Source organism: Salvelinus alpinus, chromosome 6 (assembly GCF_045679555.1).
Source record: "Salvelinus alpinus chromosome 6, SLU_Salpinus.1, whole genome shotgun sequence".
NCBI classification, from domain to species: Eukaryota; Metazoa; Chordata; class Actinopteri; order Salmoniformes; family Salmonidae; genus Salvelinus; species Salvelinus alpinus.
The window spans coordinates 87,984,057-87,997,751 of record NC_092091.1 but is presented as its reverse complement, the minus strand read 5'-3'; the positions used below and the strand labels follow the sequence as shown (position 1 = coordinate 87,997,751).

The 13,695-nt window shown below is 48.3% G+C and overlaps 1 protein-coding gene across 1 annotated transcript in view; it reads right to left on the bottom strand.

Annotated features, from left to right (window-relative positions):
- The window catches only part of LOC139579790 (multiple PDZ domain protein), a 126,085-nt gene that overhangs the window by 97,276 nt on the left and 15,114 nt on the right, over nt 1-13,695 (bottom strand). Inside the window, exons 4-7 of the mRNA XM_071408610.1 lie at nt 11,063-11,329; nt 8,850-8,918; nt 8,114-8,236; nt 7,585-7,815 (exon numbers count right to left, since the gene is read on the bottom strand). Of these exons, the coding sequence (XP_071264711.1) occupies nt 7,585-7,815; nt 8,114-8,236; nt 8,850-8,918; nt 11,063-11,329 (690 nt within the window). The remainder of the gene's footprint in view (nt 1-7,584; nt 7,816-8,113; nt 8,237-8,849; nt 8,919-11,062; nt 11,330-13,695) is intronic.

The following is a 13,695-nucleotide window of genomic DNA, read 5'->3' as shown; positions in this document are numbered from 1 at the left end:
GGACAGAATCCCTGGGACGTTCTAATCTCTTCATTATGGAGAGCTGCTCTGTCTAGTCTAGTTACAGGACAGGATCCCTGGGGCGTTCTAATCTCTTCATTATGGAGAGCTGCTCTGTCTAGTCTAGTTACAGGACAGGATCCCTGGGGCGTTCTAATCTCTTCATTATGGAGAGCTGCTCTGTCTAGTCTAGTTACAGGACAGGATCCCTGGGGTGTTCTAATCTCTTCATTATGGAGAGCTGCTCTGTCTAGTCTAGTTACAGGACAGGATCCCTGGGGGCGTTCTAATCTCTTCATTATGGAGAGCTGCTCTGTCTAGTCTAGTTACAGGACAGGATCCCTGGGGCGTTCTAATCTCTTCATTATGGAGAACTGCTCTGTCTAGTCTAGTTACAGGACAGGATCCCTGGGGCGTTCTAATCTCTTCATTATGGAGAGCTGCTCTGTCTAGTCTAGTTACAGGACAGGATCCCTGGGGCGTTCTAACCTCTTCATTATGGAGAGCTGCTCTGTCTAGTCTAGTTACAGGACAGGATCCCTGGGGCGTTCTAATCTCTTCATTATGGAGAGCTGCTCTGTCTAGTCTAGTTACAGGACAGGATCCCTGGGGTGTTCTAATCTCTTCATTATGGAGAGCTGCTCTGTCTAGTCTAGTTACAGGACAGAATCCCTGGGGCGTTCTAATCTCTTCATTATGGAGAGCTGCTCTGTCTAGTCTAGTTACAGGTCTGGATCCCTGGGGCGTTCTAATCTCTTCATTATGGAGAGCTGCTCTGTCTAGTCTAGTTACAGGACAGGATCCCTGGGGCGTTCTAATCTCTTCATTATGGAGAGCTGCTCTGTCTAGTCTAGTTACAGGACAGGATCCCTGGGGCGTTCTAATCTCTTCATTATGGAGAGCTGCTCTGTCTAGTCTAGTTACAGGACAGTATCCCTGGGGCGTTCTAATCTCTTCATTATGGAGAGCTGCTCTGTCTAGTCTAGTTACAGGACAGAATCCCTGGGACGTTCTAATCTCTTCATTATGGAGAGCTGCTCTGTCTAGTCTAGTTACAGGACAGGATCCCTGGGGCGTTCTAATCTCTTCATTATGGAGAGCTGCTCTGTCTAGTCTAGTTACAGGACAGGATCCCTGGGGCGTTCTAATCTCTTCATTATGGAGAGCTGCTCTGTCTAGTCTAGTTACAGGACAGGATCCCTGGGGTGTTCTAATCTCTTCATTATGGAGAGCTGCTCTGTCTAGTCTAGTTACAGGACAGGATCCCTGGGGGCGTTCTAATCTCTTCATTATGGAGAGCTGCTCTGTCTAGTCTAGTTACAGGACAGGATCCCTGGGGCGTTCTAATCTTTTCATTATGGAGAACTGCTCTGTCTAGTCTAGTTACAGGACAGGATCCCTGGGGCGTTCTAATCTCTTCATTATGGAGAGCTGCTCTGTCTAGTCTAGTTACAGGACAGGATCCCTGGGGCGTTCTAATCTCTTCATTATGGAGAGTTGCTCTGTCTAGTCTTGTTACAGGACAGGATCCCTGGGGCGTTCTAATCTCTTCATTATGGAGAGCTGCTCTGTCTAGTCTAGTTACAGGACAGGATCCCTGGGGCGTTCTAATCTCTTCATTATGGAGAGCTGCTCTGTCTAGTCTAGTTACAGGACAGGATCCCTGGGGCGTTCTAATCTCTTCATTATGGAGAGCTGCTCTGTCTAGTCTAGTTACAGGACAGGATCCCTGGGGCGTTCTAAGCTCTTCATTATGGAGAACTGCTCTGTCTAGTCTAGTTACAGGACAGAATCCCTGGGGAGTTCTAATCTCTTCATTATGGAGAGCTGCTCTGTCTAGTCTAGTTACAGGACAGGATCCCTGGGGCGTTCTAATCTCTTCATTATGGAGAGCTGCTCTGTCTAGTCTAGTTACAGGACAGGATCCCTGGGGCGTTCTAATCTCTTCATTATGGAGAGCTGCTCTGTCTAGTCTAGTTACAGGACAGGATCCCTGGGGTGTTCTAATCTCTTCATTATGGAGAGCTGCTCTGTCTAGTCTAGTTACAGGACAGAATCCCTGGGGCGTTCTAATCTCTTCATTATGGAGAGCTGCTCTGTCTAGTCTAGTTACAGGTCTGGATCCCTGGGGCGTTCTAATCTCTTCATTATGGAGAGCTGCTCTGTCTAGTCTAGTTACAGGACAGGATCCCTGGGGCGTTCTAATCTCTTCATTATGGAGAGCTGCTCTGTCTAGTCTAGTTACAGGACAGGATCCCTGGGGCGTTCTAATCTCTTCATTATGGAGAGCTGCTCTGTCTAGTCTAGTTACAGGACAGGATCCCTGGGGCGTTCTAATCTCTTCATTATGGAGAGCTGCTCTGTCTAGTCTAGTTACAGGACAGTATCCCTGGGGCGTTCTAATCTCTTCATTATGGAGAGCTGCTCTGTCTAGTCTAGTTACAGGACAGAATCCCTGGGACGTTCTAATCTCTTCATTATGGAGAGCTGCTCTGTCTAGTCTAGTTACAGGACAGGATCCCTGGGGCGTTCTAATCTCTTCATTATGGAGAGCTGCTCTGTCTAGTCTAGTTACAGGACAGGATCCCTGGGGCGTTCTAATCTCTTCATTATGGAGAGCTGCTCTGTCTAGTCTAGTTACAGGACAGGATCCCTGGGGCGTTCTAATCTCTTCATTATGGAGAGCTGCTCTGTCTAGTCTAGTTACAGGACAGGATCCCTGGGGGCGTTCTAATCTCTTCATTATGGAGAGCTGCTCTGTCTAGTCTAGTTACAGGACAGGATCCCTGGGGCGTTCTAATCTCTTCATTATGGAGAACTGCTCTGTCTAGTCTAGTTACAGGACAGGATCCCTGGGGCGTTCTAATCTCTTCATTATGGAGAGCTGCTCTGTCTAGTCTAGTTACAGGACAGGATCCCTGGGGCGTTCTAATCTCTTCATTATGGAGAGTTGCTCTGTCTAGTCTTGTTACAGGACAGGATCCCTGGGGCGTTCTAATCTCTTCATTATGGAGAGCTGCTCTGTCTAGTCTAGTTACAGGACAGGATCCCTGGGGCGTTCTAATCTCTTCATTATGGAGAGCTGCTCTGTCTAGTCTAGTTACAGGACAGGATCCCTGGGGCGTTCTAATCTCTTCATTATGGAGAGCTGCTCTATCTAGTCTAGTTACAGGACAGGATCCCTGGGGCTGTTCTAATCTCTTCATTATGGAGAGCTGCTCTGTCTAGTCTAGTTACAGGACAGGATCCCTGGGGCGTTCTAATCTCTTCATTATGGAGAGCTGCTCTGTCTAGTGTAGTTACAGGAGAGGATCCCTGGGGCGTTCTAATCTCTTCATTATGGAGAGCTGCTCTGTCTAGTCTAGTTACAGGACAGGATCCCTGGGGCGTTCTAAGCTCTTCATTATGGAGAACTTGTAAGTCGCTCTGGATAAGAGCGTCTGCTAAATGACTTAAATGTAAAATGTAAATGTAACTGCTCTGTCTAGTCTAGTTACAGGACAGGATCCCTGGGGAGTTCTAATCTCTTCATTATGGAGAGCTGCTCTGTCTAGTCTAGTTACAGGACAGGATCCCTGGGGCGTTCTAATCTCTTCATTATGGAGAGCTGCTCTGTCTAGTCTAGTTACAGGACAGGATCCCTGGGGCGTTCTAATCTCTTCATTATGGAGAGCTGCTCTGTCTAGTCTAGTTACAGGACAGAATCCCTGGGGCGTTATAATCTCTTCATTATGGAGAGCAGCTCTGTCTAGTCTAGTTACAGGACAGGATCCCCGGGGCGTTCTAATCTCTTCATTATGGAGAGCTGCTCTGTCTAGTCTAGTTACAGGACAGGATCCCTGGGGTCGTTCTAATCTCTTCATTATGGAGAGCTGCTCTGTCTAGTCTAGTTACAGGTTTGGATCCCTGGGGCGTTCTAATCTCTTCATTATGGAGAGCTGCTCTGTCTAGTCTAGTTACAGGACAGAATCCCTGGGGCGTTCTAATCTCTTCATTATGGAGAACTGCTCTGTCTAGTCTAGTTACAGGACAGAATCCCTGGGGCGTTCTAATCTCTTCATTATGGAGAGCTGCTCTGTCTAGTCTAGTTACAGGACAGGATCCCTGGGGCGTTCTAATCTCTTCATTATGGAGAGCTGCTCTGTCTAGTCTAGTTACAGGACAGGATCCCTGGGGGCGTTCTAATCTCTTCATTATGGAGAGCTGCTCTGTCTAGTCTAGTTACAGAACAGGATCCCTGGGGCGTTCTAATCTCTTCATTATGGAGAGCTGCTCTGTCTAGTCTAGTTACAGGTCAGGATCCCTGGGGCGTTCTAATCTCTTCATTATGGAGAGCTGCTCGGTCTAGTCTAGTTACAGGACTGGATCCCTGGGGCGTTCTAATCTCTTCATTATGGAGAGCTGCTCTGTCTAGTCTAGTTACAGGACAGTATCCCTGGGGCGTTCTAATCTCTTCATTATGGAGAGCTGCTCTGTCTAGTCTAGTTACAGGACAGGATCCCCGGGGCGTTCTAATCTCTTCATTATGGAGAGCTGCTCGGTCTAGTCTAGTTACAGGACAGGATCCCTGGGGCGTTCTAATCTCTTCATTATGGAGAGCTGCTCTGTCTAGTCTAGTTACAGGACAGAATCCCTGGGGCGTTCTAATCTCTTCATTATGGAGAGCTGCTCGGTCTAGTCTAGTTACAGGACAGGATCCCTGGGGCGTTCTAATCTCTTCATTATGGAGAGCTGCTCTGTCTAGTCTAGTTACAGGACAGGATCCCTGGGGCGTTCAAATCTCTTCATTATGGAGAGCTGCTCTGTCTAGTGTAGTTACAGGACAGGATCCCTGGGGCGTTCTAATCTCTTCATTATGGAGAGCTGATCTGTCTAGTCTAGTTACAGGACAGAATCCCTGGGGCGTTCTAATCTCTTCATTATGGAGAGCTGCTCTGTCTAGTCTAGTTACAGGACAGGATCCCTGGGGCGTTCTAATCTCTTCATTATGGAGAACTGCTCTGTCTAGTCTAGTTACAGGACAGGATACCTGGGGCGTTCTAATCTCTTCATTATGGAGAGCTGCTCTGTCTAGTCTAGTTACAGGACAGGATCCCTGGGGCGTTCTAATCTCTTCATTATGGAGAGCTGCTCTGTCTAGTCTAGTTACAGGACAGGATCCCTGGGGCGTTCTAATCTCTTCATTATGGAGAGCTGCTCTGTCTAGTCTAGTTACAGGACAGGATCCCTGGGGCGTTCTAATCTCTTCATTATGGAGAGCTGCTCTGTCTAGTCTAGTTACAGGACAGGATCCCTGGGGAGTTCTAATCTCTTCATTATGGAGAGCTGCTCTGTCTAGTCTAGTTACAGGACAGGATCCCTGGGGCGTTCTAATCTCTTCATTATGGAGAGCTGCTCTGTCTAGTCTAGTTACAGGACAGGATCCCTGGGGCGTTCTAATCTCTTCATTATGGAGAGCTGCTCTGTCTAGTCTAGTTACAGGACAGGATCCCTGGGGCGTTCTAATCTCTTCATTATGGAGAGCTGCTCTGTCTAGTCTAGTTACAGGACAGGATCCCTGGGGCGTTCTAATCTCTTCATTATGGAGAGCTGCTCTGTCTAGTCTAGTTACAGGACAGGATCCCTGGGGCGTTCTAATCTCTTCATTATGGAGAGCTGCTCTGTCTAGTCTAGTTACAGGACAGGATCCCTGGGGCGTTCTAATCTCTTCATTATGGAGAGCTGCTCTGTCTAGTCTAGTTACAGGACAGGATCCCTGGGGTCTTCTAATCTCTTCATTATGGAGAGCTGCTCGGTCTAGTCTAGTTACAGGACAGTATCCCTGGGGCGTTCTAATCTCTTCATTATGGAGAACTGCTCTGTCTAGTCTAGTTACAGGACAGGATCCCTGGGGCGTTCTAATCTCTTCATTATGGAGAGCTGCTCTGTCTAGTCTAGTTACAGGACAGGTTCCCTGGGGAGTTCTAATCTCTTCATTATGGAGAGCTGCTCTGTCTAGTCTAGTTACAGGACAGGATCCCTGGGGCGTTCTAATCTCTTCATTATGGAGAGCTGCTCTGTCTAGTCTAGTTACAGGTCAGGATCCCTGGGGCGTTCTAATCTCTTCATTATGGAGAGCTGCTCTGTCTAGTCTAGTTACAGGACAGGATCCCTGGGGCGTTCTAATCTCTTCATTATGGAGAGCTGCTCTGTCTAGTCTAGTTACAGGACAGGATCCCTGGGGCGTTCTAATCTCTTCATTATGGAGAGCTGCTCTGTCTAGTCTAGTTACAGGTCAGGATCCCTGGGGCCTTCTCATCTCTTATTGTTTCGTGCCAGCCAGGCTATGGCTGCTCTGTCTAGTCAAGTTACAGGTAACATGCTGTTACTACAGATGCTTGGGTTTATGGGCATTGCCTCTGTTCTCCAGTCAAGGTTATGTAATTCTATTGGGCAAGTAATAGTATTAAACTATTTTCATATTTTGTTCATGGCCTGTAGTTCTATATTTAGTCAATACATCTCTGCATCCTATATTCTTTATCACTTCCTCATCTGTAAATCTAATTCAACAATCCTTTTGCACCTTGACCTCTGGCTCCGTGCCAATTAAATAGGAAGTAAACGCCAGAGCCGGATCCAGCTGCAGTGAGGTATAAACAGCAGCTCAGACAACTACATAGGCTGCCAGCCGGGTTGTCTAAATAGACTGCCAGCCGGGTTGTCTGAATAGACTGCCAGCCGGGTTGTCTAAATAGGCTGCCAGCCGGGTTGTCTAGATAGACTGCCAGCCAGGTTGTTTAAATAGGTTGCCAGCCGGGTTGTCTATCTTAACAACGAGCAGCTCTGCAAAGTGTGAATTACCCTCAACTGAATGCCACAGACAGATAAATACACGTGATTAAACCACTGACAGTACGCCTTCTGATCTCTCATAAACTCTCTCTCTCACTTTCTGTCTCTCTTAACGACTTCCTGACGGGCAGACCACAGGCTGTGAGGATTGGCAACAACACCTCCTCCACACTGACTCTTAACACAGGGGGCCCCCCAGGGGTGTGTCCTCGGCCCTCTGCTGTTCTCCCTCAGGCCCCACCCCAGGGGTGTGTCCTCGGCCCTCTGCTGTTCTCCCTCAGGCCCCACCCCAGGGGTGTGTCCTCGGCCCTCTGCTGTTCTCCCTCAGGCCCTTCCCCAGGGGTGTGTCCTCGGCCCTCTGCTGTTCTCCCTCAGGCCCCACCCCAGGGATGTGTCCTCGGCCCTCTGCTGTTCTCCCTGTTCACATACGACCGTGTGGTTCTGCACGACACCAACTCCATCATCAAGTTTGTTGACGACACCACGGTTGTAGTCAACAACGACGATTCAGCCTACATGGAGGAGGTAAGTGAGTTGGCATTGTGGTGCCATGACAACAACCTCTCCCTCAACGTCAAAGCAAAACAAAGGAGTTGATTGTTGACTTTAGGAAGCAGAGGGAACACGCCCCGATCCAAATCAACGGGACTGCAGTAGAGAGAGTCACGAGTTCTAAGTTCCTCTGCGTCCACATCACCGAGGACTTGTCATGGACCAACAACATCCCCCACCTCTCCCCTCCACACATACCTGGTTGCCCATCCTGGCCACCCTCTGTTGTTGCTGGGCGAGGAGAGGGAGTGGGGGCGAGGAGAGGGAGAGGTCGGTGGTTCCCGTGGAGACGGCGACGTCCCTAGCAATGAGCAGTTTGACCCTTGACCCTGCGTTGCGGAGAACGTGAGCCACTTCCTCGTTGCCCATGCCGGCCAGGTCTGTGTCCCCGATACGCAGGATGTGGTCCCCGCTGCGCAGACGCTTGTCCTGGGAGGGGAGGTATGTTACATAACTTTTTAATCACTTTTACAGATTTTTGTGTTCTACTTTGACATGGTGACCTCGCAAGTCACATATTTTTAAAGGCTAACTCAGTAATTTAAAGACAAATCACAAGTGGATGGTTGTCGTATACAGCGGGGTTGAAGATGACACTGGCAAAGTCAAAACCTGTTTGATGCTACGGTGTGTTTCATGTCAATATTATCCAGCAGTGTGACTTTGTCACATATCACCTAGGTGATCAAACGAAGTTGATATCGTATTGATTGATTGATTGACATACCAGTCCAGCAGGTCCACTTGGTAGGATGGTTTTGACCAGGACTCCAGAGGATCGACCCCCTACAATGCCGAAACCCAGCCCCTTCCCATCGTTCTCCAGCTCTATCAACTCTATGTGACGCTTCTGAGAGGTAGAGAGAGAGAGACAGACAGACAGACAGACATACATGGTCAACTACACACACACAGACAGGTTTCCTAATTTACTGTAAGACATGGGAACTCACCTCGTTGTAAAGTATGTAAAACACGGGAACTCACCTCGTTGTGAAGTATGTAAGACATGGGAACTCACCTTGTTGTAAAGTATGTAAGACACGGGAACTCACCTCGTTGTAAAGTATGTAAGACACGGGAACTCACCTCATTGTAAAGTATGTAAGACATGGGAACTCACCTCGTTGTAAAGTATGTAAGACACGGGAACTCACCTCGTTGTGAAGTATGTAAGACATGGGAACTCACCTCGTTGTAAAGTATTTAAGTCATGGGAACTCACCTCATTGTAAAGTATGTAAGACATGGGAACTCACCTTGTTGTAAAGTATGTAAGACGTGGAAACTCACCTCGTTGTAAAGTATGTAAGACACGGGAACTCACCTCGTTGTGAAGTATGTAAGACATGGGAACTCACCTCGTTGTGAAGTATGTAAGACACGGGAACTCACCTCGTTGTGAAGTATGTAAAACACGGGAACTCACCTCGTTGTGAAGTATGTAAGACGTGCAAACTCACCTCGTTGGCGATATACGACAGGTTTCTTCCCATCGATAAGGTCCGGGAGATTCGTGGAGGAGTACATAACTGGGAAAAGAAGGACACTAATGTCAGCTGATTAGACCTGCTGGGACAACAGGAGAGGAGAACAGTAATGTCAGCTGATTGGACCTGCTGGGACAACACAGTATTGAACAGTAATGTCAGCTGATTGGACCTGCTGGGACAACACAGTATTGAACAGTAATGTCAGCTGATCTCGGATCAATTGTCCCTTTTTAGATCCTGATGAATCAGACGACATGAACAGGGGGGGGAGCTGATCCTAGATCAGCACTCGTACTGAGACACTTCATGAGTACGCACCTGGTGTTATGGTGATGGGGTTGGACAAAAAAAAGTGAGGTGAAAAGGTACCCCTTTGCCCGTATCCACAAAGCATCTCAGAGTATCATCGCTTATCTACGATCTGTCCATAGAATCAAATCCAACTGTATTTGTCACATGTGTTGAATACAAGTGTAGACTTTACCGTGAAATGCTTACTTTACAAAGCCCTTAACCAACAGTGCAGTTCAAGAAGAGTTAAGAAAATAATTACCAAGTAGACTAAAATAAAAAAAAGTCAAATTAAGTAACACAATAAAAATAACAATAACGAGGCTATATACAGGGGGCACCAGTACAGAGTCAGTGTGGAGGCTATATACAGGGGGCACCAATACCGAGTCAGTGTGGAGGCTATATACAGGGGGTACCAGTACCGAGTCAATGTGGAGGCTATATACAGGGGGCACCAGTACCGAGTCAATGTGGAGGCTATATACAGGGGGCACCAGTACCGAGTCAGTGTGGAGGCTATATACAGGGGGTACCGGTACCGAGTCAGTGTGGAGGCTATATACAGGGGGTACCAGTACCGAGTCAGTGTGGAGGCTATATACAGGGGGCACCAGTACCGAGTCAGTGTGGAGGCTATATACAGGGGGTACCAGTACTGAGTCAGTGTGGAGGCTATATACAGGGGGTACCGGTACCGAGTCAGTGTGGAGGCTATATACAGGGGGTACCAGTACCGAGTCAGTGTGGAGGCTATATACAGGGGGTACCAGTACCGAGTCAGTGTGGAGGCTATATACAGGGGGCACCGGTACCGAGTCAGTGTGGAGGCTATATACAGGGGGTACCGGTACCGAGTCAGTGTGGAGGCTATATACAGGGGGCACCAGTACCGAGTCAGTGTGGAGGCTATATACAGGGGGTACCAGTACCGAGTCAGTGTGGAGGCTATATACAGGGGGCACCAGTATCGAGTCAGTGTGGAGGCTATATACAGGGGGCACCAGTACCGAGTCAATGTGGAGGCTATATACAGGGGGTACCGGTACCGAGTCAGTGTGGAGGCTATATACAGGGGGTACCAGTACCGAGTCAGTGTGGAGGCTATATACAGGGGGCACCAGTACCGAGTCAGTGTGGAGGCTATATACAGGGGGTACCAGTACCGAGTCAGTGTGGAGGCTATATAGAGGGGGCACCAGTACCGAGTCAGTGTGGAGGCTATATACAGGGGGCACCAGTACCGAGTCAGTGTGGAGGCTATATACAGGGGGTACCAGTACCGAGTCAGTGTGGAGGCTATATACAGGGGGTACCGGTACCGAGTCAGTGTGGAGGCTATATACAGGGGGTACCAGTACCGAGTCAGTGTGGAGGCTATATACAGGGGGTACCGGTACAGAGTCAATGTGGAGGCTATATACAGGGGGCACCAGTACCGAGTCAGTGTGGAGGCTATATACAGGGGGCACCAGTACCGAGTCAGTGTGGAGGCTATATACAGGGGGCACCAGTACCGAGTCAGTGTGGAGGCTATATACAGGGGGCACCAGTACCGAGTCAGTGTGGAGGCTATATACAGGGGGCACCAGTACCGAGTCAGTGTGGAGGCTATATACAGGGGGCACCGGTACCGAGTCAATGTGGAGGCTATATACAGGGGGTACCAGTACCGAGTCAATGTGGAGGCTATATACAGGGGGCACCGGTACCGAGTCAATGTGGAGGCTATATACAGGGGGCACCTGTACCGAGTCAGTGTGGAGGCTATATACAGGGGGTACTGGTACAGAGTCAGTGTGCGAGAGTACAGGTATCTTATTCATTATGAACTAAAAAGCTAAAAACTGATCCTAGACCAGAATAGGATACGATATAACCCACACCCTTACCTGAGTCATACACTGTATCTTATTGGTCACGGCGCTGTTCTCTGTGTTGAGAGCACTGAGACTGCCTCCGTAGTTCTGCCGAGGTAGGAACGGTTTAGCAGGGGGGCTACCTCCTCCTCCTCCTCCTCCTCCTCCTCCACTACTACTGCTGCTGTTGTTCTGGGCCCAGGTATAGGAGTCGCTATGGGAGATAGTCCTCAGGCCCAGAGACATGGCCGTGGAGAGACCCATGTTGAGGGAAACAGACTTAGGTACTGACTTCTTCTCCTGGGAGAGAGAGGAGAAGGAAGGAAGGGGGGGAAGTTAAACATCTCTGTTTTGCTGATCTTCTCCTGGGAGAGAGAGGAGAAGGAAGGAAGGGGGGGGAGTTAAACATCTCTGTTTTGCTGATCTTCTCCTGGGAGAGAGAGGAGAAGGAAGGAAGGGGGGGGAGTTAAACATCTCTGTTTTGTTGATCTTCTCCTGGGAGAGAGAGGAAAAGGAAGGAAGGGGGGGGAGTTAAACATCTCTGTTTTGCTGATCTTCTCCTGGGAGAGAGAGGAGAAGGAAGGGGGGGGGAGTTAAACATCTCTGTTTTGCTGATCTTCTCCTGGGAGAGAGAGGAGAAGGAAGGAAGGGGGGGAGGCAATTTAAATATCTCTGTGTTGCTGACAGGTATGTCAATGTCGACCACAGAATATCCATCCTTCCAACTGTGATCGTGACGTTGTGTAAATCGAAGTCCATTCCTCGTCTTTAGTCCATCCCATCTAAACAGCTAATCTAATCCAGTTCCGTGTTTTACAGAGACGAGAGCAGAGGGGTTATAGAGGGAGTCAGTCTGTCTAACAGGTAGGAGTTATAGAGGTACTGTAGTCAGTCTGTCTAACAGGTAGGAGGTATAGAGGGAGTCAGTCTGTCTAACAGGTAGGAGGTATAGAGGTACTGTAGTCAGTCTGTCTAACAGGTAGGAGGTATAGAGGTACTGTAGTCAGTCTGTCTAACAGGTAGGAGGTATAGAGGTACTGTAGTCAGTCTGTCTAACAGGTAGGAGGTATAGAGGTAGTGTAGTCAGTCTGTCTAACAGGTAGGAGGTATAGAGGTACTGTAGTCAGTCTGTCTAACAGGTAGGAGGTATAGAGGTACTGTAGTCAGTCTGTCTAACAGGTAGGAGGTATAGAGGTACTGTAGTCAGTCTGTCTAACAGGTAGGAGGTATAGAGGTACTGTAGTCAGTCTGTCTAACAGGTAGGAGGTATAGAGGTACTGTAGTCAGTCTGTCTAACAGGTAGGAGGTATAGAGGTACTGTAGTCAGTCTGTCTAACAGGTAGGAGGTATAGAGGTACTGTAGTCAGTCTGTCTAACAGGTAGGAGGTATAGAGGTACTGTAGTCAGTCTGTCTAACAGGTAGGAGGTATAGAGGTACTGTAGTCAGTCTGTCTAACAGGTAGGAGGTATAGAGGTACTGTAGTCAGTCTGTCTAACAGGTAGGAGGTATAGAGGTACTGTAGTCAGTCTGTCTAACAGGTAGGAGGTATAGAGGTACTGTAGTCAGTCTGTCTAACAGGTAGGAGGTATAGAGGTACTGTAGTCAGTCTGTCTAACAGGTAGGAGGTATAGAGGTACTGAAGTCAGTCTGTCTAACAGGTAGGAGGTATAGAGGGAGTGTAGTCAGTCTGTCTAACAGGTAGGAGGTATAGAGGGAGTGTAGTCAGTCTGTCTAACAGGTAGGAGGTATAGAGGTACTGTAGTCAGTCTGTCTAACAGGTAGGAGGTATAGAGGTACTGTAGTCAGTCTGTCTAACAGGTAGGAGGTATAGAGGTAGTGTAGTCAGTCTGTCTAACAGGTAGGAGGTATAGAGGTACTGTAGTCAGTCTGTCTAACAGGTAGGAGGTATAGAGGTAGTGTACTGTAGTCAGTCTGTCTAACAGGTAGGAGGTATAGAGGTAGTGTAGTCAGTCTGTCTAACAGGTAGGAGGTATAGAGGTACTGTAGTCAGTCTGTCTAACAGGTAGGAGGTATAGAGGTACTGTAGTCAGTCTGTCTAACAGGTAGGAGGTATAGAGGTACTGTAGTCAGTCTGTCTAACAGGTAGGAGGTATAGAGGTACTGTAGTCAGTCTGTCTAACAGGTAGGAGGTATAGAGGTACTGTAGTCAGTCTGTCTAACAGGTAGGAGGTATAGAGGGAGTGTAGTCAGTCTGTCTAACAGGTAGGAGGTATAGAGGTAGTGTACTGTAGTCAGTCTGTCTAACAGGTAGGAGGTATAGAGGTACTGTAGTCAGTCTGTCTAACAGGTAGGAGGTATAGAGGTAGTGTACTGTAGTCGGTCTGTCTAACAGGTAGGAGGATTAGAGGTACTGTAGTAAGTCTGTCTAACAGGTAGGAGGTATAGAGGTACTGTAGTCAGTCTGTCTAACAGGTAGGAGGTATAGAGGGAGTGTAGTCAGTCTGTCTAACAGGTAGGAGGTATAGAGGTAGTGTACTGTAGTCAGTCTGTCTAACAGGTAGGAGGTATAGAGGTACTGTAGTCAGTCTGTCTAACAGGTAGGAGGTATAGAGGTAGTGTACTGTAGTCGGTCTGTCTAACAGGTAGGAGGTATAGAGGTACTGTAGTCAGTCTGTCTAACAGGTAGGAGGTATAGAGGTACTGT